General features: G+C 44.9%; 1 protein-coding gene and 1 long non-coding RNA gene across 7 annotated transcripts in view; both read left to right on the top strand.

Annotated features, from left to right (window-relative positions):
- The first annotated feature begins 406 nt into the window (after positions 1-406).
- Positions 407-19,589, top strand: LOC123626071. 3 transcript variants are annotated; one of them, XR_006730729.1, is made up of 4 exons: positions 407-1,435; positions 6,612-6,806; positions 18,984-19,197; positions 19,525-19,589. It is a non-coding gene; the product is annotated as an uncharacterized LOC123626071 (long non-coding RNA). The 3 variants fall into 3 exon arrangements; XR_006730728.1 differs by lacking the exons at positions 18,984-19,197; positions 19,525-19,589 and adding an exon at positions 9,721-10,738; XR_006730730.1 differs by lacking the exons at positions 18,984-19,197; positions 19,525-19,589 and adding an exon at positions 6,105-6,190 and having other exon boundaries at positions 6,612-6,633.
- Positions 19,590-19,737: 148 nt separating this feature from the next.
- IFT81 (intraflagellar transport 81) overlaps positions 19,738-24,698 on the top strand; it is a 70,891-nt gene continuing 65,930 nt past the window's right edge. Inside the window, exons 1-3 of one of the 4 annotated variants that reach the window (XM_045534855.1) lie at positions 19,738-19,806; positions 23,024-23,188; positions 23,714-23,817. In XM_045534855.1, coding sequence (XP_045390811.1) covers positions 23,045-23,188; positions 23,714-23,817 — 248 coding nt within the window. In that variant the 5' untranslated portion in view covers positions 19,738-19,806; positions 23,024-23,044. Of the gene's footprint in view, positions 19,807-20,104; positions 20,212-23,023; positions 23,189-23,713; positions 23,818-24,698 lie in introns of those variants that run through there. The other 3 variants (XM_045534854.1, XM_045534857.1, XM_045534856.1) reach the window with 3 other exon arrangements.

Here is a 24,698-nt window from a genome sequence, read left to right as displayed (position 1 = left end):
ATGTTGCTCTTCCAGTTTGTCTGAAGCTGCGCGGTCCGCCTGTGTTTCTGCGGCAGTGTGCACCCCCTGTGTTTCTCCAAACACTGGTTTCCTCTGCTTCTCCAGGCACACGTGGTCCGCAGTTCAAGCGGAAGTCCGGAGCTGCCCAGTTCCACAATCCAAGGGGAGTGAGTGAGTGTGATTGTTCTAGCTATTTATCCCCGGTCCAATCAGCTGTGACTGTGGGCGTGGCCACAGAACACACGTGGCAGGAGGGAACCCACCTTCATGGGGGGGAAGAAGGGGGGGAGGGAAGATGGGGGGAGGGAGGATGGGGGAGGAGAGGAAGGGGAGAAAGGAGGAGAGGAGGGAGGGAGAAAGGTGTGGCTCTCAGAGAACAGAGGCTCTAAGGTTGGGGTACTGTCCATTAAGTACCCTAATTCTCTCTCAGGTGGGACAGCTCTGACGCCCGTCTAGGCTGCCTCCCGGAGGTCCCGGGTGGGTGGGATTGAGCCCAGATGCACACAGCGGTGCTTCCGCTTCCGGTACTGGCCGCCTTCCCTTCCCTGTCGCACTTCCCCACTCCCCTTCCTGGCCTCACCTCTCAACTGCTTGCACCGAATCTCATCCGGCCTTATGCACTGGCGTTAAGGAGTCTGTTTACCCCGAGGGCAGCAGAGGGTTTATAAACAGGGATGTGGCGTGATCTCACCGGCTCTTCAGTCGAAGCTCTGGCTGAAAAAGGACAGAAGGGGCAAGAGTGGAGGCAGGTCTGCTGGGGAGAAGTACAGAGACTCGCCGTGGGGGGGATGGGCCCCTGAAGAACGTCAACACCAAGGAGACTAAGCAGAGGCCCCGGGGAGGAGAGGAAAACCAGGAGAGAGTGTGTGTCCAGAAGCCGCTGAGGAGCATTTCCTGAAACAGCCAGTGGCCAAGCAGGTGTTAAGAGCGACGATAAAGCTGTGCAACTGAAGCAGCCCCAGTGAGGGAACTGACAGAGGAATGGAGTCAAGTACTAAACACAAAGATACTATAGGTGGGAGCGTAGTGTAAACATGTAAATCAGGGGAGAAAGAAATTCCTTCAAATAGGACCTCCAAACAATTGGCTGGCCATTTCAGGGAAGGTGGAGGGAGATGTGGTGCTCTAAATTCAGATTTGGAAAGGTGTGTAGCTGTTTGAAATGTGACAGAACCACCAAAGGTGAACAAAATCAGCTGTGCACAATGGGACATACAACTCACCATTCTTTTTGTGTTGCAGACATTTTGCATTAAGGTAGAAAAGGCAAACAAAGATAATTGGAGGACCTTGAGAAATTACTCAACTGATGACACCACGCTCTCCTCTCCTCGATGTGGCTACTGTCTACTTCCTCCTCCCACTCAGACTCAGTGGCCAAGTCAACACCAGTGTGGCTTTGCAGCTGTGACAGGAGGTGCTTACTCTCTCTGAGGTGTGCAGTGTTTCAGCCAGGGTTCACTGTGGTTTCCTTCTCCATCACTGCGATGACTAGAGCAACGTGTGAAAGCAATATTTTCCCCTCTGTTTCTCCAGGGCAGTTTATCAGTGACTGCCTTTCTAACCCTCTCTTCCTTCCTCCTCATCGCTTAATTCAGAATTCTCATAAGTTGGTCAAGAGTCTACTGCTTAGTGCCGTCAGAGGGTGCTCTAGTAATCAAACACGTTTTTCTTTGAGTTACACCAAGCTGGTGCTGTCCTATAGTGTCGCCACTCATCATCACATGTGGCTGTCTACATTTAAATTAATTAAAAGGAAATGAAATTTACAGTTTAGTTCTTCAGTTGCACAAACCATATTTCAATAGCTGCATGTAGCTAGTGGCTACTGTATTAGACAGCAAAGACATAGAACGTTCCCACCATTATGGAAAGTTCTAGTAGACAGCACTACTACATGTGTGTGGTAGAGGAAAAGGTAAGTTTAGTTGCAGGTAAGTGAGGAAGGTAAGGGTGGTCCCAATCAGATGGCATCTATTTTTTGTGTGAAATGGGGGGCAGAGTTGCCTGATGAGAGTGAAGGGGAAGGCAGTGGGGTAGGAGGTGGGATGAGCGGGAAGATGATTCAGTAGTTGCTAGGGTGAGCAGGGGAAGAGAGCCCACAGGGAAAACAGGAATTCTAGGGAGGCGTTCAGAGTTAGCGACCACGAGTTTGTTATTGCAACAGCCTGACTGAGATTATGCTAGGGGCCTGAGGCCCTCCCACCTACAGGATCTGCCTCCCACCTCCACACCCTGCGACCCACCAGGACTTGCCAAGAGTCAGATAGTTTTAGGATTTGTAATCACTGGTATGTACTGTGTTTGTTATGGTCTTCTACCTGTGTTACTAGCCAGGCCCAAGATACAGGAGCAGAAGGCTGATTGCATTTCTCTGCCCGTCCTTCCCCCAAGGTTGCCCTTCCCTGGGGCTTGCATCCCCTGCAGGGCAGAAAGCTTCTCTTTGCCCTCTAACTCAGCCCGACCACTGGGAATGACTTGGTTCACTCACCTTTTTCTGAGCATAACTGCTCTATCTTTTTGAATGATGGATTTCTTTTAACTCCAAGACTTCCTTTCCGGTCCTCTCCACCCAAGCCAAATACACATGCTTTCCCGGGGCACTTGAAAGAATCTATTTCCTAGTCAAGACACCTGGTCACTTCACCTAAGAACCAAGGTCTTCTGCAATCCTAAACACAAAGGCAGGAGATGGGTGGGGAAACTGAGACTCCTTCTAATGGTGGATGGTAGAGGGGCGTCTGAGGTTTCTAGAGGACAGAAGACCTGTTTTTGTCTCCACCAGTCTGAGCAGAACAGGTATAAAAACAGAATAGAAAGAAATTTACATTGATCTAGGACTGGGCTTTTGCCGCGAGTTGAAAGTTACATTATTTAGGGTGCTTTTGTCTGAAAATAGCAGAATGCCTGGCTCAAGCTGGCTTAAATATGAAATAAGTTATCATCTCACATAATAGGGTGTCCTGGGGCTAGACGAGCGTCAGAGGGGGGTTGTTTTAGTGGCTTGACAACACCATCAAGGATTCAGTTTCGCTCTGTCTCTCTGCACTGCCACCCTTGTTTGGTTCATCCTCGAAAAAAAAGATCAATTCTTTTGTCTCTTTTGTGGGGAAATCTTTCCCAGAGTTCCCTTCTCCCCACCCCACTCTTCCCCCTAGTGCTACAAGTGAGTCACGTGCCTGTTCCTCTCCTGACAAGATACAAGAAATGGCCATGACTAGCTTGGACCATGATCTGGGTTGGAATGGATGTTGGGGAGTCCTTTACAACGTCCACTGCCTGGGAACAGTGAAGATGGTGGAATCTATGCTGAATGGGAAAGAAAGTGGAGGAAAGAGAGTCCTGAGAGGGAGAAACCAGAACAGTCAAGGGATTCTGAAGTTCAAAGACCTGCTCAGCTGGAATAATTGAAAGAGCAGAGGATACAAGCCTGTGGGCAGAGAAATTTAAGACTTCAGGGGAAGATTGTTTCCAGGAGAAACCAAGGACCAGGACATGGTCAAGGGAGATGATGACTAAGATAGAGTGGAGGTGAAGGTCACCAGAATGACGAGGGCCAGAAGCTGAGGGGCCAGGAGGTTGGCTGGGTCTTGTGTTATCCTGATAGTCATTAAGATCCTCAGTAAGGTGGTAGGAACTGCAGTGGGGAGGAGACACGAGCCGGATACCAAAGTCCTCTGAGAATAAGGGTTGGTTAACTGGTTGACTGATTGATGAGTAGACGCCATCATTGGGAAGGCATCTGTGCCTCGGCGTTTCCTCAAAGTGGAGAATCATCTATCTAGAAATAGAGTTGGGGAGTGTAGAGGACACCATGGGAGTGGGTGAAGGACTTGCATCCTTGGGGGAGGGCTTCAAGGACTGTCAAGGAAGAGCCAGGTCTTACTTAGGGCAGGGAGTAGAGGGAACTCTATGTGCAGAGCTCATGGCCTTGAAAAGAGAAGAGCAAGCCCCTATCCCCTCTTTCTCCATCTCCCAGGCTGGCGTGAGAACATGGGGGTGAGCCACCTGTGACCCCGAGTATGGGAACTCATACTCCTCACCCCCATGCACAAAACAGCCTTTCCCACGTGTCCTTTAGTCCCTAGGGCTCATCAGTATCCAGGAGTGTAGCAGATGCTTCCAGTTGCCCAAATCCATTCTCTTTTTTTTTAAATAACAGAATCCCCAATTTTGTTCATGTTTCAAACCCTCGGGAAAGATGACTCTATCCCCAATTCAGGAGTATCATGTTAATCCCATTCTACCTGTGGGTGACTGTATAGGAATGGGAATGAAAGCTAGTTACAGCCACTGAAACATGAGGGGAAGTTTGTTGTTGGGGGTCTTCCAAAGAAAGATGTCCTTTCTAAGGAAGAGACATGAGAAGAGATAGTCTCTCTAACATGACATGCTCCAGGTGGCATGTCCAGAGCAGAATGATAGCAAGAACTTGGTTGGAAGCACTGAATTAAATGACTCTGGAGCCACCCTACCCTGGGACTTCTTTTTTTATATGGTATAAGCCATTTTAACTGGACTTCCATTTACTCAGAGCCGAGCATTCTGTGATGGGCAGAAGACTAGCGACAGCGTCCCTGCAGTACAGACACAGGCAAGGGCCTGGGTGTGGAGAGGCAGCCTGCTGGGTGCTGGGACGCGTCTTAGATCCAGCACACGGCAGGTCACCCCCTCGGTCATCTTTCCCTTGGCGTCGTTTCCCAGCCATCTCCTGGTCATAGAAGGGCCGTGGCATATGGTATTGAAATACATCTCAGGTGTCTGCTACCTTGTAAACCCAACACCTCAATTCTCTTTCTTTTCCTCATTGCCCATGAGAGTTCTGCCAGCTTGTGCCTTAGTCCACCTAACACAGAAGCGATGCTCTCACTCGAACAATGGATGGGTTGACTACCTCTAACTTTCCAAAAACCAAAAGCTTTTCTTTGAAATTGTAGTAAAATACATATAACATAAATTTTACTATTTTGATTATTTTTACATGTACAGTTCTGTGCCATTAAATACATTCGCATTGTTGTGTGACTATCACCACCATTCCTCTCCAGAACTTTTTCATCATTTCAAACTGAAACTTAGTACCCAGTAAATAATAACTCATTTTCCCTCCCCGATCCTAGCTCCTAATACCCACCATTTTACTTTCTACCTCTATTAATTTGACTCATCTAGCCTCATAGAATTGGAATTGTACAATATTTGTCCTTTTGTATCTGGTTTATTTCGCTCAGCATAATGTTTTCCAGATTCATCTATGTTGTAGCATGTGTCAGAATTTCACTTTTTTTTTTAAAGATAGGGTCTCACTCTCTCACCCAGGCTAGTATACAGTGGCATCATCATAGATCATTGCAGCTTTGAATTCCTGGGCTCAAGCGATCCTCCTGCCTCAGCCTCCCGAGTAGCTGGGACTACAGGTGCATGCCAACACACCCGGCTAATTTTTTTTTCTATTTTTAGTTGCCCATCTAATTTATTTTTATGTTTAGTAGAGACAGGGTCTCGCTCTTGTTCAGGCTGATCTCAAATTCCTGAGCTCAAGCGATCCTTCCGCCTTGGCCTCCCAGAGTGCTAGGGTTACAGGCATGAGCCACCACCATGCCCAGCCAGATTTTTAAATTTTTTGTAGAGATGGGGCCTCACTGTGTTGCCCAGGCTGGTCTCAAACTGCTGGCCTCAAGTGATCCTCCTGTCTTGGCCTCCCAAAGTGCTGGGATTTTAGGTGTGAGCCACTGCACCCAGCCACAATTTCACTTTTTTTAAAAGGCCGAATAATATTCCGTTATATGGATACTCCACGTTTTGTTTATTCATTCATCCATTGATGGACATTTAAGTTGTTTCCACCTTTTCGGCTTTTGTGAACAATGCTGATATGAATGAACATGGATATACAGATTCTTGTTCATGTCCTTGCTTTCAGTTCTTTTGGGTATCTAGCCAGTAGTGGAATTGCGGGGTCATATGGTAATTCCATATTTAAGCTTTTGAGGAAACAAGTTCTGTTCTTCCTTTTTATTATTTATTTCTTATATATTTTTTTTGGGTAGAGACGGGGTCTTGCTATGTTGCCCAGGCTGTTTCTTTTTTATTTAATCTACCAGGATGTCTACACGTGCCCGATAGCATCTCCTTTTAACCCAAAGCTGAGCACATCACCCTTGGGAAGGGAAACAGCTTCGTTGCATCAGTAAGTTGCCACCTCTCTCATTAAAGCAGAGATAAAAACTATTAGTTTAATTCCAAGAGCACCTTCTGCCACAGAGAAGAGAGAGGGAAAGCAGAACAAAGTTATGCCGAATATATGGAAATTTAGGACGTGAACCACAAAGCAGATGCAGAGGGACAGACAGAAAGCAGAGAGGAGCTGAGAGTGGGGCTTCGTTGTGAAGGCCCCCAGCTCCAAGGCGCCCAGAGTGGCCCTCAATGGAGAATTCCTCCCGAGTTCTGGCCTGCAAGAAGCCTGACCCAATCACAGCATCTCTTCTTGCTTCCCGTGGAACCCCATCTTCCATATTTCTCTCTGAGCACCTGAATAATAAGCCTTCAGTGTGTGACTGTGTGTTCCTTACAATCAAATGAACTTATCTAAAACAGTCTCATTCCCTCAGCCCCCACAGAACTGAAAGCACCTCATGTTGACTCACTTGGGCCCATCGCGTTGAGCCAGTGACGTGGCATCCATGAGCGTAGTAGTCTCATCCAGCTGAGGAGCTCCACGCCAAATGGAGAGGCCAATGGCATGAGTAGGAGCCGGGGTCCAGTCACCAGGCTGGGCATGGAGAGGATGACACAGGACAAAGCAGGTACAGCAAGCAGGACATGAGGGCCAGAGCTGAGGGGCAGGTCAGGAGGCTGAACCCAGGGTCTCTGGAGGCCCCAGGAAGGAGGGTTGGGCACCTCGGGTCCGCTCACCTGCTGGAGGAGGGAAGGGGGTGCGGAAGAGTCCGTGATTTGAAGATCTCTGTGCTTCTCCCTGCTCATTTCATAGCTCATACCAAAACTCCGTCTTCCCACTGTCCTTTTTATCCAGTCAAACCAAATTTCCCTTGGCGCTCTCTCTCTCTCTTGCTTTTTTTCATACCCACCCCCATTTCCCTTATGCCTAGAACAGTCTCCCACTTAGCATCTGCCTGCCCGGCTCTTTGCCTTCCTTTATGACTCCACCTACCACTTAGCTTCTCTGATTAAGTGAACGTTGAATAATTAGACTTCTTTTCCCAAAGCACACCTCTTAAATCCCAAATGTCCCTGGAGTTGCCATACATAAAGAAAGGTCTCTGACTGCCTAGTTTGCATTAGGAGAATTCAGAGAGATTACTAATTATAAGCACCATGCCTGGTACAGGATAATGTTCAATGAATTGCAGCTTTTAATTAGTAATGCTATGTTAACAATAATAATAAAATAATAATAGATCTTAGAGGACAAGGACAGTGGCTGCTCTATGCCTAGGTTCAATAGTCCAATATTCAAATATTTAACTGTAGCAAGGATTAATAGGTTTTTCTGCCATGCCCAACTTCCCCTTCTAGCTCTACCTGAAATCAGTAGGCCTTCGATCCCTAGCTGTGGGGACATCGAGATAATAATCGTGTCTACCTCACAGTGTTGTCAGGAGAATTAAAAGAAATAATATACCTTGCCAGGGCCTGGCACACAGTAGTGCTCAGAGATGTAGGCCATGAACCCAGATCAGGAGACTTCCAATCCTGAGGCCTCGGGGAAGGGAATGAGGATTTTCACGGTGGGGAGGCTTGTGATCCAGCCTGACCCTGCTACTATATAATTTCCCCTATTTATGTTTTTAAAAGCATGTTTACTTAGGTTTTAGCACCAAGCAGTGGGGTTAAGAGTCTGAATCCCAGCTTTCACCAAGTGACCTTGGGCAAATTTCTTAACCTCATCTGTGCCTCAACATTGTGGACAGAATTCAAGAGCACGTATGTGTCAATAGGAAAATTAACAGAGATAATGTATGTGAATGTCACCAGCTGGTGCCAGGTACTCAAATGATCTTCCCTCCACTATTGCTTCATCCTGTGACTGCCCAGAAAATACCATTTGAGGCAATCAAAAAACAGAAGATTGCTTTAAATCTATCTTCAACACAAGTTGCCATGATGCTCTTGCTTTGGTTTTTTTGGTGGCAAATAAATGTAGGCTTTGGGGTCTCAAGAGAGTGTTCAGATCCCAGGTCCTTTGCTTACTGGCTGTTGGACCTCCTGCAAGTGTCTTAACCTTTCTGAGGTTTTGTTTCCTGGCCTACTTTATGAAGAAGTTGTAAGGATCCAAGATAATTTTTGTAAAGCACTCAGCACCCAACAGGAGTTTGGGCCTAAAAGGGCCACAGGTAATAACCCTGGTATGAAGAAAAGGACAAGAAGCCCAAGCAGTCTGGGTGGCAAGGGAAGGGCAGGAGAGAAAACCCCCAATCAGGTTATTTAGAAAAACCCAGCAGAGCCTGGTGAGTGTGAAACCATAATCAATGAGTTTCCAGCCCTTGTTTTTCTTCCTCTAGAAAGAGCAAGGAATGAAGAATCTTAAATTCGAGACTTCGCTCTGTCCAAATTAACTCCATGCCCTTGAGCAAATCCCTTCCCCTCTCTGCGCCTCAGTTTCCCAGAAATCCCTCTAGGAGAACCCTTTTCTCTCTGTAACCCTCTGTGGTACCGCTACTTACCAGCAGAGGGAAGTAATACACCAACATTCACGATGGCGCCTGCGTTGCTATTGTTTGACCCCGGATGAGACAATTGTGAAATGATAATGGCCTATGTCACTCTTTTTCTAAGAGCCTTGTTTTAACCTTAGTGCACAGTCAGAACACGGTTTTGCAACAATGTGCACACGAAGAAGCAGAGTCTCAGAAGCCTAAGAAACTTAACAAGGCTCCATATAAACAAACAATTGACTAGTAATTTTGGTTACATCACATCCTACTTTTTTGTTGTTGTTGTTTTGTTTGTTTGTTTTTGAGACAGGGTCTCACTCTGTGGCCTGGACTAGAGTGCATTCTATTTCTTTGTAGAAACAGGGTCTCACTCTTGCTCTTGCTCAGGCTGGTCTCCTGAGCTCAAGCGATCCTCCCGCCTGGGCCTCCCAGAGTGCTAGTATTACAGCCGTGAGCCTGTGCCCAGCCACATCCTACGTTTAGACTATTCGAATGGTATGGACACATTGCTGTATGTTTGGGCTGTGTGGCATTGATAATCCATCACCTGCTTTATGGTTCATGAAGCACTTTCTGATACTCAATATCAAAGAATTCTCATCTTATTCTCTCCAGTTTACAGATGAGCAAACCGAGGCTTCTGGAGGTTACGGCATTTGGCTTAGCATTTTCTTAATCAGCTCCATCTCAGAGGCTGTTTGGTGGACTCCCAGAAATATTAGCTTTAAAACAACAGAACTTGGTGTTTTGCAGCAGTTTTGATGTGATGACATGTAGTGAGTGCTAGTCCAAATGTTGCTCCTTGTTTTGCAAAAGGAATTAATCTCCTCTCAGTATCTGCACCAATTATTACCAATTCCCTAGGGAACTAGAATAGCTTTAGATCACCAGTAGTTCTTGAAAGAGACCATCAAATGAAACCCCTGTCCCCAACTCCAGATTAGTTCATGTAGCTGGAAATCTGTAAGATTTCCACACCCCAGCCACCCAGATAATCACTGTTTTTGTTGGCCTTTTTAACAACAAAATCTGTTTGTGTGTGCAGTGTCTTCAACAGATTCCTGAGTTGGATAAGATGCTGTAACAGAAAAGTGCAACTCAAATTAGCTTAAATACTCAAACATTAGGACAATTTTACTTCACATAACAAGTAATCTGCAAATTGACTAATGCAGCAACTCAACCTCAACGGATTCTCTCCATTTTTTCAACTTCATCATGATGCTTTCACCCTTCAGTGAGTTCCCCTCATGGTTGCAAGATGGCAACTGCGTCCCCAGACATCACATCCAAGTAAGGCGACATCCTGAGGAAGAGGAAATACTGTCTTCCTTGATAAAAGGAACTACCCTCCCCGGCCTATTTGCTCTCACATTTCATTGGCCAGAAGTGGGTCACGTGGCACTGCCTAAACCAATCACTAGCCAGGGGAATGAAATTGACATGAAGGCTTATGTCCCTGGTTCTCAGCGAGGGGCAATTTTGTCCTGTAGGGGATATTTGGTAATGTTTGGTCACATTTTTGGTTGTCCCAACTGGGGGTTAGTATGCTACTGGAATCTACGGGGAGGGGGCCCCGGGGATGCTGCTAAACATCTTACAATGCACAGGACAGCAGCAAAGAATTATCTGGCCTAAAATGTCGATAGTGCTGGGGTTGAGAAACCAGGCCATAGACTGATTCACTAGGGAGTCCCCTCTCATGCAGGCGTTGGGGCTGGGATCTGCCTCCATGAGGCGTGTGGCCATAAGCAGAAGGGAAGACACCACACAAAACTGGGGTTTGGAGGATTTGAAAGAGAAGAGGAGGACTGGCTTTTGGGAAGGGAATCAACAGTCTCTGTTACAAGCTCTGATGCTGTTAGAGCTCCCAGCAAGCTCTAACTAGCTCTGACACTGTGTGTGTCCTGCCACTGGGAGTTAGGGGGACAGAACAGAAGCAACACTCAGCCCTTGCCGTCACATTGCTTCAACCAGACTTGCATTACTCCCTTTTTACTATTATCATTTGTATTTTTTCTTCATGGTAGAAAATACAGAAACAAATAAAGAGGCAAAGCCAGAATCACCCATAACCCTACTGCCAGAGACAGCCGTCACTAACATTTTTTGTTTATTTCCTTCCAAACTTGACATTGTTTTCTAATTATTGCAATCCACACAAATGATCTCCTCACTCTTTCATTAAGTCCACAGCTATAGAGCTGAGTGCTTGTGTGCATGGTTCAGATTCTCACTGCACTAGGAGTTCCCAGAAGAACAATTGCATTGTAGCCCAGAGCAGTTGGATCCTGGAGGCCTGACAGGGGCCTTGAAGTCAATTTGAATGGAGGAGGGAATAAGGATGACCCTCCAAAGAGAGGAAGGGCACGCTCCAGGAAGATTCTAGGTTTAGGAGATATCTGGGTTTTGGACTTCTCCAGCATTCATCTTCTGTTCTGATAACAGCACCCAACTTTCCTTCAGAGGAGTCACTCCTTCCCCACATCAGCCCTCAGATCTGGTTTGGATGGAGCAAACCCCACCTGCTGGTTCCAGGTGGTCACATGACCTAGGGCTGGTCAATCTCTCTGGCCAGTGATTGGTTCTTGGGTGGGCCCATGATTAGATCAGGCCAATCAAGACCAATGAGACTCAATTCCATCTGTTGGGACTGTCTGGAAAGAGAAGTCTCTTTCCATTGGATTGTCTGCCATGAAGAGCAGAGGCCCTGCTTGGAAATAAAGCCAAGGCAGTAAAGAGTAGAGCTGAGAGATGGAGGAGTGACAGAGTCCTGAGGACAACCTTGGAGCTCCTGTATCCGGTTGTGCCTGAAGTCTAGCCACATGAACTAATCGATTGCCTCTTTTGGCTTAAGCCAGTTTCAGTTTACTTTTTCTGTCTTTTGCAACTGAAAGTGCTAACATGCTTTGTCACCTAGAGTAATGGAAAAAGTATTGGACTTAGAAGGACTTTGCTTTGCCACTAACTGGCTGTGTCCTTGGGTAAATCACTTCATCTCTCAGGACTCAACTCTCTAAAGTGGAGGAAACGATATGTACCTCCTGGGTGGCTGGGAGAACTGAATGACCTCCTGTAGCTGACAGTGCTTTGTGAACGAGAAGGGAAATAAAAATATAAAGGATTCTTATAAAATGTCAGGGATGATTTTAGGAAAGAAACTTAAGAAGGGCCTAAAAGGATGGCAAGCTCAGAGGTAAAGTCTGGTGCTGCAGGGGCTAGGCAGTGACAGAAGTGAGTCAAGTGGGGGCAGGTGTATAAAAAGGTCATGGACCCTTCTGGGCTACGCTTTCCTTTCCTCTTTGATAAATATGTGAGACAAAGGACGATTAGATTAAGATAAATGGTAGTACAAACATGGTGATAACCATCACCTGACACTGGCTTTACAATCTGAGACAATAGGGAATGGTGAGGACTGTGGGAAATTGGATGGGACGTGCCACCTTGTAAACAAGCAGCCTCTTCTCAGCTCCAGCAATCTATGCTGCACAGTATGGCCAGATTCTTTAATTTTTCAAGGCAGCCCAGAAATCCAGATTTTTATGTGAAATATTTCAATTTTTAAATGTTGGCTCTTTTTTTAACACTCTGTGAGTCAAATACAATTTATCTAACTTAGCCCATGGGGATATGAGTTTGTGGTCCCTTGTGTAGGTACAGAGATGACTGTTAGTTGGGAGGATGATCGAGATGGCAGAGCAGAACCCTCCGTGACAAAGAATTATCCAGCCTAAAATGTCCATGGTGCCAAGGCTGAAAAATCCTGTGTTAAATGGAAATGATAGTAGTAGCTAACTCAAAGAACTGTTAGAAGATGCTAAGTAAATTATTATTAATTATAGAACTATTTATCAAATGGTACAAATCAATAAATAGTAGCCATCTCATCATTATCATCATCATCACCGCCACCACAATCATCACCATCATTCCAGCCCGTGGCTCAGTGCCCGAGGCATAACTGGTCCTCAATATTTGTTGAATGAATGAATGAGAAATGAAGTATTATTAACTCATTAACTACTAATTTATGTGCTTTGGAGAGATATTGGAAACTCTTGAGAAAGGGGCCCAGTCTTTTCCTTTTTATTTGCTACAAGGAATTTTGTTCGTTAAAGAAATGATTTTAAAGGATTGGGACTTCTGCCAAGCCACAGAGTTGGGGGGCCTGAGTTGAAGTCACGGAGAGGTTAGGACGCACATCTTGCTCAGCTTAGGCAAAAAAGGAATACGGGCCAGGCTTTGTGCGAACTTGCTGTGAAACAAGAGCTGTTTTCAGGGCCCAGGAACACGCTCTGTCCCATGTTTAATTTCTTCCATCTGTCTGGTATCTGACCTCTGCTGCCCTCTAAGCCATTGCCACATATTGTCTGCGCATGTTCCCATATAAGGCGATGTCTCTCTCTCTCTTCCTCCCTCTCTCTCTCCCTCTCTTCCCCTCTCCCTCTCTTCCTCCGGTTGGTTGGACGGCTGCAGCCCTGGCTTCCCCCACCCTGTTCCCCCGTCTCTGCCTTCCCTGGCAGACTCTGCTGTGAGGATGGACGGCTGGAGAGCGGGAAGGGGTAGGGGGCTGCCAAAGAATGTGGCAGGTTTATTTTTGTTCGGGTTGCATTCTTTGCCTGGCCTGCAGGCCCCAGCCACTTGGGGTTGTCACATGCCGATAAGACAGTGGGGGTGACTAACTGAGATCTGTGGCTCAAATCTGCAACACCCCAGGTGTGAGCCGTCGTCACCGAGTGAGGGAGGAGGCAGCGGACTCTGAGGTCATGGGACTCACCTATTCCCACTGCCCTGTGTCTGACTCCCAGAAAGACAAGTTTGATCTTTCAGAGAAGCAATTGCAGGAATGGAGATCTGTAACCACTATCTTTGGGAAAAACCCAATGTCTACAGCAAAGTGGATAAAAGCCAGGTGTCAGGATGAAATTATTAGCTGTGTGACCTTGGGCAAGTTGCCTGACTTCTCTGACTCTCAGTTTCCTTCTCTGTCAAAATAGTGTCAATGAATCTATTCTATACTGTTCTGGTATCATAGTGAAAATAAACTCCGTGAGGGCAGGTATTGTTGTCTATTTTGTTCCCTTTGTTTCTCTAGCACCTCGAATAGTGCATGGCACATAATGGTGCTCATATACGTGTTGAGTGAATTAAATGAGATAATGCTTTTAAGTGCACACCCAAGAAATGGTAGCTGATTCAACAACATACTCGATGACAACAGATATTTATTAAGCACTTGTTACATACCAGACCCTATTAGGTGCTGAGGATACAGCAGCAAACAAGACAAAGTGCTTGCCCTCAGGGAACTTACATTCTAGTGGGTGAGATCTACAGTAAAGTAAGCTAAGTTCAGCGAGTACTAAGTGCTATGAAAGAAATTTTTTAAGGACATGGAAGAAGTGTGTTTTTCCAGCTGTGACTCACAGCAAGAACTGTTTATCATGTGACCCCCATGCACACACATGCATGTTTACTAAACTGAAATAAAACTTTCACAAAACAATTGTGGCAGTGATGTCTGCCAACAATTTTTCCCATTCCTGGAATGCACATGTTGCTCCTCCACCATGAGGTGGAGACTGTTCCTCCTTCCCTTGAATCTGGGTGGGTCTTGTGACTTGCTTTGACCAACAGAATGCAATAGAAGCAACTGTGTGCCTGTCCTGGGCCTCAGCTTTAAGAGGATTGGCTGCTTCCACTTTTGTGCTCTTGGTGTCTGGCACCATAAGAGGAAGCTCAGGTCAGACAACAGAATGATGAGAGACCATGTGAAGGAGAAATGGCAGCCAGCACTAAGGCACCAGACGGATAGGAGGGAACCCTTCTTGGATGTTCTAGCCCCAGATGAGCACCCAGCTGAATTCAGTCATGTGAGTGACCCTAGTGGACACCACGTGGAGCAGAAGAACTGCCCAGCTGAGCCCAGCTAACCCATAGATGTGGGGGGAACAATTGTTGTTGTAAGTCAATAAATTTGGAGTGGTTTGTGAGGAAGCAAAAAATATTTCTGACATAGTAATATTTACACTTATTCTTGTGTGGTATTTTCTGATCCATTCTGTTTCAATTTTTATTTATGTATTTATGTGTTTATTTTTGAGATAGAGTCTCACTCTGTCCCCAGGCTAGAGTGCAGTGGCATCATCTTACCTCACTGCAGCCTCAAACTCCTGGCCTCAAATGATCCTCCTGCCTCAGCCTCCCAAAATGCTAGGATTACAGGCATGAGCCACTGCGTTCAGCCCATTTCAATTTTTAAAATGTTAATCAAGACCCACTAAATTGATGTCATTACCCTCTAAGAGGCTGTGACCAACAGTGATGGAGACTGACTGGTGGCTTGGTCACTTTGAGTAAGATGGTCAGAAAAGACCTTGTTGAGAAAGAAACATTTGAGTTGAGACCTGAGTGAGGAGGAGGAACCAGGCTCATGCAGATCTGGGGAAAGAACAGCTGGGCAGAATACAGGGCAGGGCAAAGGTCCTGAGGCCGGGAAGCTGGTAGATGGGAGCCAGGAGAGAAGGAAAGACCATGGTGAAATTAGGCCTATGCCTCGTGGCACCTGGGACTTCAGCTGTAGAGTGCGAAGACTGTTTGGAACACTTGGGGTGGACTGTTGACCACCCAAGGCCCTGACTGCCTGTCTTTTTTTTTTTCTTAAGTTAAGGTGAGATTCACATAAGATAAAACCAGTCATTTGAAAGGGAATAATTCAGTGGTCTTTCGTACATTAACAGTGTCATGCAACCACCACCTCTATTTCCAGAACATTTTCATCACCCCAGTAGGAAATTCTGTGCCCATTATGCACCGGCTTTGCATTCTTCCCTCCTCCCAGCCCCTGGCAACCACCAGTCTGCATTCTGTCTCTGTGGATTTGCCTGTTCTGGATATTTCTTACAAATGGAATCCTACAATAAGTGGCCTTTTGTGTCTGGCTTCTTTCACTTGGTACCATGTTTTCAAGGTTCATCCGTGTTGTAACATGTATCAGTCCTTCATTTCTTTTTATGGCTGAATAATATTCTACTACATGTTTATCCCACAATTCATTTATCCAGTCATCCATTTGCCCATCATTTGGAGTCTATAATTCCATTTATAGCAATATCATTAGACCTTGAGTTGACGTCATCAGCCCAGGATGGTGAGGTCTTGGCAACATGAAGGACAAAGCTGGTTTGTGCCCTGCTGCTCTTGTCCCCTCCTACCAACCTTTTCCTGCATGATTCTGAGCTTCCTGATGGCCCAAAATGCAGCTCCACTGCCGGTTACCCTTAAATACTCCCCCTGAATTCTATAAATACACCAAACATTCAGCTGGGAAAAAAAGAACTTAAAAGGCATTTGAAATGAAAATACACTTTTTTTCCCATCATCACCCAAGTGTTTTCTCTCCATCTTCCCCTTCTTCTAGGGTAAGCGCTTGGATTTTGAACCATTATCCCTACCTGGGTAAGAGAAGAGGTTCCTTTGCAAAGCCCCTGTAGGCAGAGAAAGCCAGACACCATGTTAATACTGGCCCTCACGTGCAGAAAATCCCTTTGCCTCCCACCTCAGCAGCCTGATTTATGGTCCTTCTTTCAGACTCTGCTTGGCCAGTTTTGAGCCAGTTTAGTGGGCTGGTGAAAATGGCTCTGGAATCAGGTAGACTTGTGCTTGAATCTTGGCTCAGCCAGCTGCTAGCTATGTGACCTTGGGTCCTCTATTAACTCTCTAGGCCTCAATTATCTTAATCATAAAGTGGGAAAAAATAGTACTGTCCTTGCAGATTTGTGAAGATTAAATGAGATGATGTAGGTGGAGGCAGTGTGCTAAAATGAAATTAGGCCTAACTCCATGTAATGCCTGGAACCTTGGCTACAAGAGAGCAAGGGCAGCTTGGAAGATGCGGAGTGGATATGTTGACCTCCCAAGGCCTCACTGCCCATCACTTTGGTTGTATAACTCAATCTATAAAGAATCAATCTATTATTTCTGAAGAATAGCATTATTAAAAAGAAAAGAATCAATCTGCCCCTCCAGGTCCTCACCCTACCACCTTCTTCCCTGCTCCTTGTCCAGGGAGGCAGATCTGCATGGATGACCTCAAGGGAGCTCCCTTCCCCTTTGACTTCCTGTTGGGTGCAGCTGATGGGGGCAGGCACAAGAGATCAGAGGGTGTGAAGAGAGGGTGGTCAGGACTGGCTCCACCTAACAGCTCCCATTAGGTGGCCCTCTCCACATGGCTACTCTGTTGGGCTTTTGGTGCCTGTTCTCTTCTTTTCCTGCTTCAGGCTTGGGGCAGCAGCGGCTGCCTTCCTTACTGGTTTCCCTAAACTCTGCCCATACCTTTATAAACAGAGCTTTATTGGCCAGGCATGGTGGCTCACGCCTGTAATCCCGGCACTATGGGAGGTCGAGGCAGAAGAATCGCTTGAGCCCAGGAGTTGGAGGTTACAGTGAGCTATGATCACTCCACTGCACTATAGCCCAGGTGACACCCTGTCTCTAAATAAAATAAATAAATAAATAATTAGTCCTTTGTTAAGTTCTCCTTAATTGCCCAGAATGTGCCTTCTTTATCCTGCTAGGATGCTGACTGATACAGAGGTTATCAAATTTAGTCCATGACTCATATTTGCAAGAGGAAGAACATTATTATTTTTATTTTAGTTTAGTTTTACCTCCTGAATCCAATAGACATTATTTTATAATCAAGTGAAATCCAGCTCTGAGCCTCCATTCTGCTAGGTTGGCAAGAAATGTAATCTCATTCTTGAGCATTCCCCACCCCTCACCCCGCAGATCCTGAGGGATGCCAAGTCCCTGGGCTCTTCTGCGGTGACAAAGCTTTGGAGCACCACCTGCAGTCTTCTGTCAACGGCCCACCCTAGTGACTGCTTGGTCACCCACGCTCCCAGGCTGCAGGTCCTTTCAGGTCCAATGGCATTGAGGCTTTCATGTCAAACCTGGGACAAGGAAAGCTTTGGCCAGACTGGAAGCCACTGGATCACAGTGTGGCCTCCTCAGGGTATTTCTCTTTTCTCAGAAGCTACTCTGGGCTTATCAACCTGTGACCCTTTCTCACTCTTCTCAACATCTCTCTTTTCTCTTCTCACATGTAAGGTTCTGCCGTCTCTACTTCCCTCTTGAGGACAACTAGTATAACCTCCCCCAAAGACTTTAGGTTTGTATAGGCCTACAGCTTCTGTAGGAGGTACAGGTGTACCAGGAGAAGTACAGCTTCTGATTCTCAACCTGCAAAAGTCAAGACAATGCAAATTGTTTCAAGAGGATGGGAAACAGAGGAGTACACACATAAATTAATATTTGAATAAATTCTGACACATGAAGTATTTAGCAAAATTCCTGACATATAGTAAGCACTCAGTAATGACCTGATTATTATTTGAGCCCAGGAAGAAGGTTAAGTGCATCCTATATTTCAATCCAAGGAGTTAATATGAATTGCATATTATTTTGGCTATTCTACATTGCCCATTAATCTCATCAGTGATTTCCAGACTTTGTGAACCACAGCACATTTGCAGATACAGAACCCATTAAAGAAAATCTACTTGACAAAAATGTAGTACCAGGCAAGCTTTTAATAAGACCTCTGAAATTGCATCCCCATTTAGTTGAGTGTTTCACATATTATTTATTTTTACCTTTTAAGAAAGCACATTCTGCTACTAAACATACCCACAAGATTAAATTGGCAGAACAGAGACAATTTAGGATATCTGTACAACTCAATTTGGGTTTCTGTTCAAATTTAATTTCTTTCATCTCCAAGTAACCTAGATGGCAAAGGCATTAAACGACAATTAATGGATAAGAGAATAACCCACTTCCGAATTTGTTCCTGTGTCTGGGTCATTTTTCCTGGTTTTAGAAGAATGAGATAAAGTGGGCAGCCTGCAGAGTAGCCCCAGATGGGATAGCATCTTGAATCCTGGCATTCGCTGAATACTCGTGCAGAATCCAGAAATATCTCATGGTCAGGATGAAAGGTCTAAATTTAATACCAAAAACAGAAAATTGGCTTGGCTTCCCTGTACGCTGCACAGGAAAGTTTTTGTTTGGAAGCTCTGACATGAGAAGGGGCTGGAGACATTATGTTCATGGTATCCTCAGATTTTTGTGGCAATCTAGAGCATCTTCTGTTATTCCAAGAGCTCCTTTGGCCTACGATGGAAGTCTGCATTGAAGAAAGATAATTTGCTGGAAGGAAATCAGGGAGAAGCTTCTCAGTGCTACAGATATTCCTCACAATAAGTACAGACTCATTTCATCTTTTCCTGGTTTTTCTTACAGAGATTTTAAGATTTAACAGCCTTCCCTGACCACCTGTGTGGAGCATCTGCGGTTCTTTTCTGCACAGCACCTCTACCTCCAGCAACAGAACCCAGCCCTTCCTTTTGGGGAGCCACCCTCACCCAGTCTATTACTACAGCCATCAGAGGCATAGCAGTTGATTCAAGAATGGCCTAAGATGTCTAAGCAGGCAACTAAGTTTTCAGGGTATGAGGTATTTAGATTTTTTTCTTCTCTTTTTTTCAGTGCCAACTGATAACACAAAGTACAGTGGTCTCCAGTCTAATAGGGGTGGGTTCAAAATAGCACTTAACCAACTAAGGTCTCCTCCAAACTAGCCAGTGCATTTCCAGTAGACTGCTAAGCCTCATCTAAGCCTTGTGATCTGGGCACAAAGATCTTTCTGCCTACCACATAGGATGTGAATTCTATGAATAGACTACAAGGAGGGCTTTATTTCTGTATGTGCCTAAACAGAGCCTCCCAGAAGCCAAAAGGAGCCTTAGCACATTTACTTTTTCTCTTTTCTTTTTCTTTTCAGGCTCTCAGCATATTAAAAAATTACGGGATTTAAAAATAATTAATTCCCAGTACAGGCAATGTGGCCCAATAATTCGAGGCAGAAGCTGAAATCTCTGTGACGAATGTGTCTTCTCTTAATCCTGCCAGAGGCTCTTCACAATGGCTCCTACATATTAATATAATCTAATTTGGAAATACTTATGTGAAAAACCTAAAATTGAAGCCCAGGCCAAATGCTTCCTCAGCCCAATGCTCTCCACCCTGGCCCTGTCTCAAACAAAGAAATCAGCACCTATGTTTGGTAAATGAATGAATGAATGAATGAATGAATGAAACAGCACGCTCATTTAGCACAGGTTAATCAGGCAGAGCGTACTTTGTAAACTGCGAGCCGCAGAACATGCAGGAAGGTTATTGCCCCACGTTTAAGTCGGGGTACCAGACCAGAAGCGCCTGGCTCTCCGCAGTGGCTCCGAACCGCGAACCCTCTCTGCACGTGGACCCGGCACAGGTCCGCCCTTCCTCACCCGAGGCCCCGCCCCCAGGGCGCACGCCCCGGGACCACGCGGAAACGCGCCCGGCCCCGCCGGAAGTGACGCAACGCCAAGGCCTAGCAACCGTTGCCAAGGAGCTCGTCTCTAGGAGCCCACTGGAGCCCGGGTGCCTCTTAGGGGGTGGGGAAGTGGTTTCGTGAGGAGAATTTGAGGTAACCTCGCCAACTCGCGGTCGGAAACTCCCCCGAGCCCCGAAATAAGGGAGAAGTCCCGCCCTCTCTGTTCTGGTGCAGCCTCGCAAGTGGAGGGGTCATAGCGGTTAAGTCCCTCAAATCGGGGGTCGGGCCCCTGGTGGGCCTTTGTCGGGTTCCAGCCCACTCCCGCAATCGTCTGGGAGCTCACAGGAGCCCCCGCGGGGAGCATGGTCGGGTGTGGGGTCCCCTGTCTCCTCTCCCGAGCCTGAGAGGCGGGGGACACTATTTCTGGGACTCCCCGGAGGCTGCGGGTCAGCGCTGATGCCAGCCTGGGACCAGGGCAGCGCGGTTTCTGTCCCGAATTGTGCCAGATAAAACGCATGTCCTGGTTTTAATCCCCCCCCCTTCCTGTCCTTATGTGGGTGAGTGCTTGTGAATTGGCGTGGCGACTTTGCGCTGGAAGAGGGAGAGTAATTGCTTTTGCTAATTTTAGAGCGCAGAGCCCACTGGGCACAGACAACCTACCTGTTCGGTACATCTTTGTCCTTAACGAGTGACCATGTGAAAGCTGGTGGGCGACTAGCGGGGGAAACCCAACTAGTTTCTTTTCCCTTCTCGGTAACGTTTTACTCGTTTATCCAGATTTTTGGTTTGGCTTGGTTTTTTTGGAAGGGAAAAAAGAATAGACCTATAGCTAATTTCTAAATCATTTAAAATGAAATATATATGTGTGTGAAGGTTATGACGTGGACTTTTACTTAAAATACTTGAGCAGTGGAAAACTTGCACATCCAGTGTAGACTTTTTTTAAAACTTATGTAAAGGTTTTCCTTTTATATAAAGCTTAAAGGAAGCCTCGAATTTATAAACTACACTGCTTATCCTTTTTGTCCTCTTTGGACTTATTTCTTAGCAATAATTACTCATAATTTTATCATTACCCTTATAATGATAATAAAGATAATTATTATCATTTACATTTTGATGTTTTCTAAATATCGAACTCCACCCACCCAACTTAAAAAACCCATTTCCGAGCAAGATGCTTGCCACCCCAGTCTTGAGTAAAACAGCATTTATCCATTTTATGGTTTTTTCTTTTTTCTATGGTTTTTATTATTAGGGAGCACTGAAGTAATTTTTAATTTGTTTTTTTTTTTTACCAATTCATTTTTTTATCACTAAAATTCAAGCACTTTACCTTGGTAAAGCTGTTTCAGCAATTAAGAAATTAGATATTCAATTTTTTTTTTTTAAAGTTAGGCTCTCACTGCCAGCCTGACTTCCTTTAGATTTAGGCTTTTGTTTTTTCTGGCCTTGGGCCTGAGAATAAGTTCATTCAGTCTAGTGGAAGAAGTCACCATTTTAGACGCAGTGGGTGTTCAAAAATGGAATTGGACACAGATACTATCCTCATGGAATTTACAGTTTAGCGGATGAGAGAAGATGTGTACGTAAAGAATTGGTACAAGATAAAAAATAGTGCTAGGATAGAAGTGCAGAGAAAGTGTGGTCAACTTGGAGGACAGACACTGCAGAACCTGGGGCATAGCTTGATACAGATTTCCTGGAGGAACTGGCATTTGGTGGGCAGGGCTTGAAAGAGGATTGGGATTTGCACCTCTGGAGATGTATGGAGGAAGGGGAAACAGTCTTTCTAGGTGGAGAAAACAGCATTAACTGAAGGCAGAGAGGTGGAAAAACTAAGACACAGTGACTGTTTCAATGGGCTGAAGTTAGAAAGTTGGGAAAGAACAAGTTGAGCTAGATCATAAAGAATCTTGAAATTCAAGAAGTTTGGACTCTTTTGTACACGGTGAGAAGCCTACAGATGATTTGGAGTGGGGAGAGGTGGAGGCCAGAAAACAGGAGACTGTTGCTGCATTGAAGGGAAAAGGAAGCGAAGGCCTGAATTACTCAAGGGAGGCAGAGTAGATGCCCACAGCGCAAAGCCTGTAACAGAAAGGGGTGGAGACCAAAACAGGCTGAAGTCTCTGAGGCCTCCCTACTCAGCTTCAACTAATTATGGCCCAGCATGAAATGTGGGCCCAGGGTTACCAGATCTGACTTTCAAGAGAAACTAGGAATCCAGATTTTTAATGTAAAAATCTCCCAATGTTTTAAATGTGGGCTGCTAGTTATAAAAAAAAAAAAAAAAAATTAGAAGCATGTCTGCAGCCTAACAAGTGTTTAATCCCTGAGTAGAAGTTGTACAGCTGTATGGGAAAGATGTTAATGTAGGTAGAATTTATTATTCATTTGTCCATGTTAATTCAGATGATTGATATTATACCAGATTGATATACAAAAACATTTCATGTTAAATTTTAGCAGTATATACTGCAGCTTTCATAATAAAGTCTTCATGCCATTTTTCACAGCATTTTGCATGCCATGTATAACTGTACTTTAAAATTTTTTTAAATTTAATTTTATTGTTTTTAGAGACAAAGTCTTGCTCTGTCACCCAGCCTGGAGTATAATGGCATGATCGTAGCTCATTGAAACCTTGAACTCCGGGGCTCTAGCAATCCTTCTGCCTCGGCCTCTCAAGTAGCTGGGACTACAAGTGTGCACCACCATGCCCAGTTAATTTTTAAATTTTTTGTAGAAACAGGGTCCTACTTTGTTGCCCAGGCTGGTCTCAAACTCTTAGCCTCAAGCAGTCCCCCCACCTTGGTTTCCAAAAGTGCTGGGATTGCAGGCATTAGCCACCGTGTCTGGCCAGAATTATATTTTTCATGCCTGTTTCCTATGAGCTTAATTCTGATTTTCTATCAGAACTTTTGTTACCAATATTGAAGAATTTTTCTCTATTTTTACTCTGTAGTTTAACTTACAAGACCTAATTATGAGTGATCAAATCAAATTCATTGTGGACAATCTCAATAAGGAGCCTTTTAGGAAGAACTATAATTTAATCACATTTGATTCCCTGGAGCCAATGCAACTATTACAAGTTCTCAATGATATTCTGGCTGAGATTGACCCAAAGGTAAGAGTTCTCTTTCTCTTTGTTGAAAGAGTGGCAGAAAAGGCAGTTTCTGCCTCTAAACACCTGTGAATCTTGGGCAAATTACTTAACCTCTCTGGGCCTTATTTTCCATCGCTATACGGTAATAATAAATGATCTTTAAAGTTTCTCTACTAGCTCAAAATCTAAATTATCTACTTGTACCTTATTTAGAAGTTATTTCATTACCTCCAGACATAAATAGATTTGGTCCTGGAAGGAAAATGCTTTTACAAAAGGTCTTATTGTATTGCAAGTTAGCTCATGTCTCTTATACACTGGTCTTTTCCACTGGAGACTTTTTTTAAGTTTAGCATTCTTAAAATGAATCCTGATCTGACCTGTATGCACCCTCACGTGGAATCTGGGGGCCTCCTTATTTAATCTGTTTTATGAAGAGATCATTGTGCCTATTAATGCTCTAGCAGGACAATTTTCTCAGTGAGTTTACATATTGTTCTTTGTTAGATATACAACAATAACATATTTTTAAAATTTCTTTGTTAGCAAGTTGTTGATATCAGAGAGGAGATGCCAGAACAGACAGCCAAACGGATGTTGAGCCTTCTTGGTATCCTTAAATACAAACCTCCAGGAAATGCCACAGACATGTAAGAATCCAATCATGTATTGCTCTTTTAAACTGTGCTTTAATACCCAAGCTTCATATGCTACAATCAGTCTTTTTAGGTAATACTTGATCTCCCTAATTTGATGGCCTGAGAATATCACTGAATTTCAAAATCTTTTTTTTTTTTTTTTTTTTGAGACAGAGTCTCGCTGTGTTGCCTGGGCTAGAGTGAGTGCCGTGGCGTCAGCCTAGCTCACAGCAACCTCAAACTCCTGGGCTTAAGGCGATCCTACTGCCTCAGCCTCCCCAGTAGCTGGGACTACAGGCATGTGCCACCATGCCTGGCTAATTTTTTTGTGTATATATATATTTTAGTTGGCCAGATAATTTCTTTCTATTTTTTAGTAGAGACGGGGTCTCGCTCTTGCTGAGGCTGGTCTCGAACTCCCGACCTCGAGCAATCCACCCGCCTCGGCCTCCCAGAGTGCTAGGATTACAGGCGTGAGCCACCGCGCCCGGCCTGAATTTCAAAATCTTAAACCTTATAATATTATTTTGTCATGCAGAAGTCTTAAATGGGTCAGTTCTTTCCCAATCAAAAAAATTCAGGCAGGTCCACTATACCATTTTATCATTTATCTGCCGTCCTAAATAAAAACAAACACTGCCCAGTCAATGAAATGAAGTATTAAGGCTGACTATACTAATTAATGGTTCCAACATAACTTCCTTAGATATTTCAGTGATACATTTAGGACCTAATTTTCCTAATTTTCTAATTAATGTACAGATTGACTTTAGAACAGCCTTGGGCTTATCTTTTTTAAATAATTATAGAAGGTAATCAGGACATTGTAAATCAGATTTTGGGCAACTATTAATTCTTTTCAAGGTTTACCGATAAGTGTGTGTATGTATCTT

This window comes from Lemur catta, chromosome 21 (genome assembly GCF_020740605.2).
Source record: "Lemur catta isolate mLemCat1 chromosome 21, mLemCat1.pri, whole genome shotgun sequence".
Classification (NCBI taxonomy): domain Eukaryota; kingdom Metazoa; phylum Chordata; class Mammalia; order Primates; family Lemuridae; genus Lemur; species Lemur catta.
The sequence above is the reverse complement of the archived record's forward strand: the minus strand, read 5'-3'. Positions and strand labels throughout refer to the sequence as shown.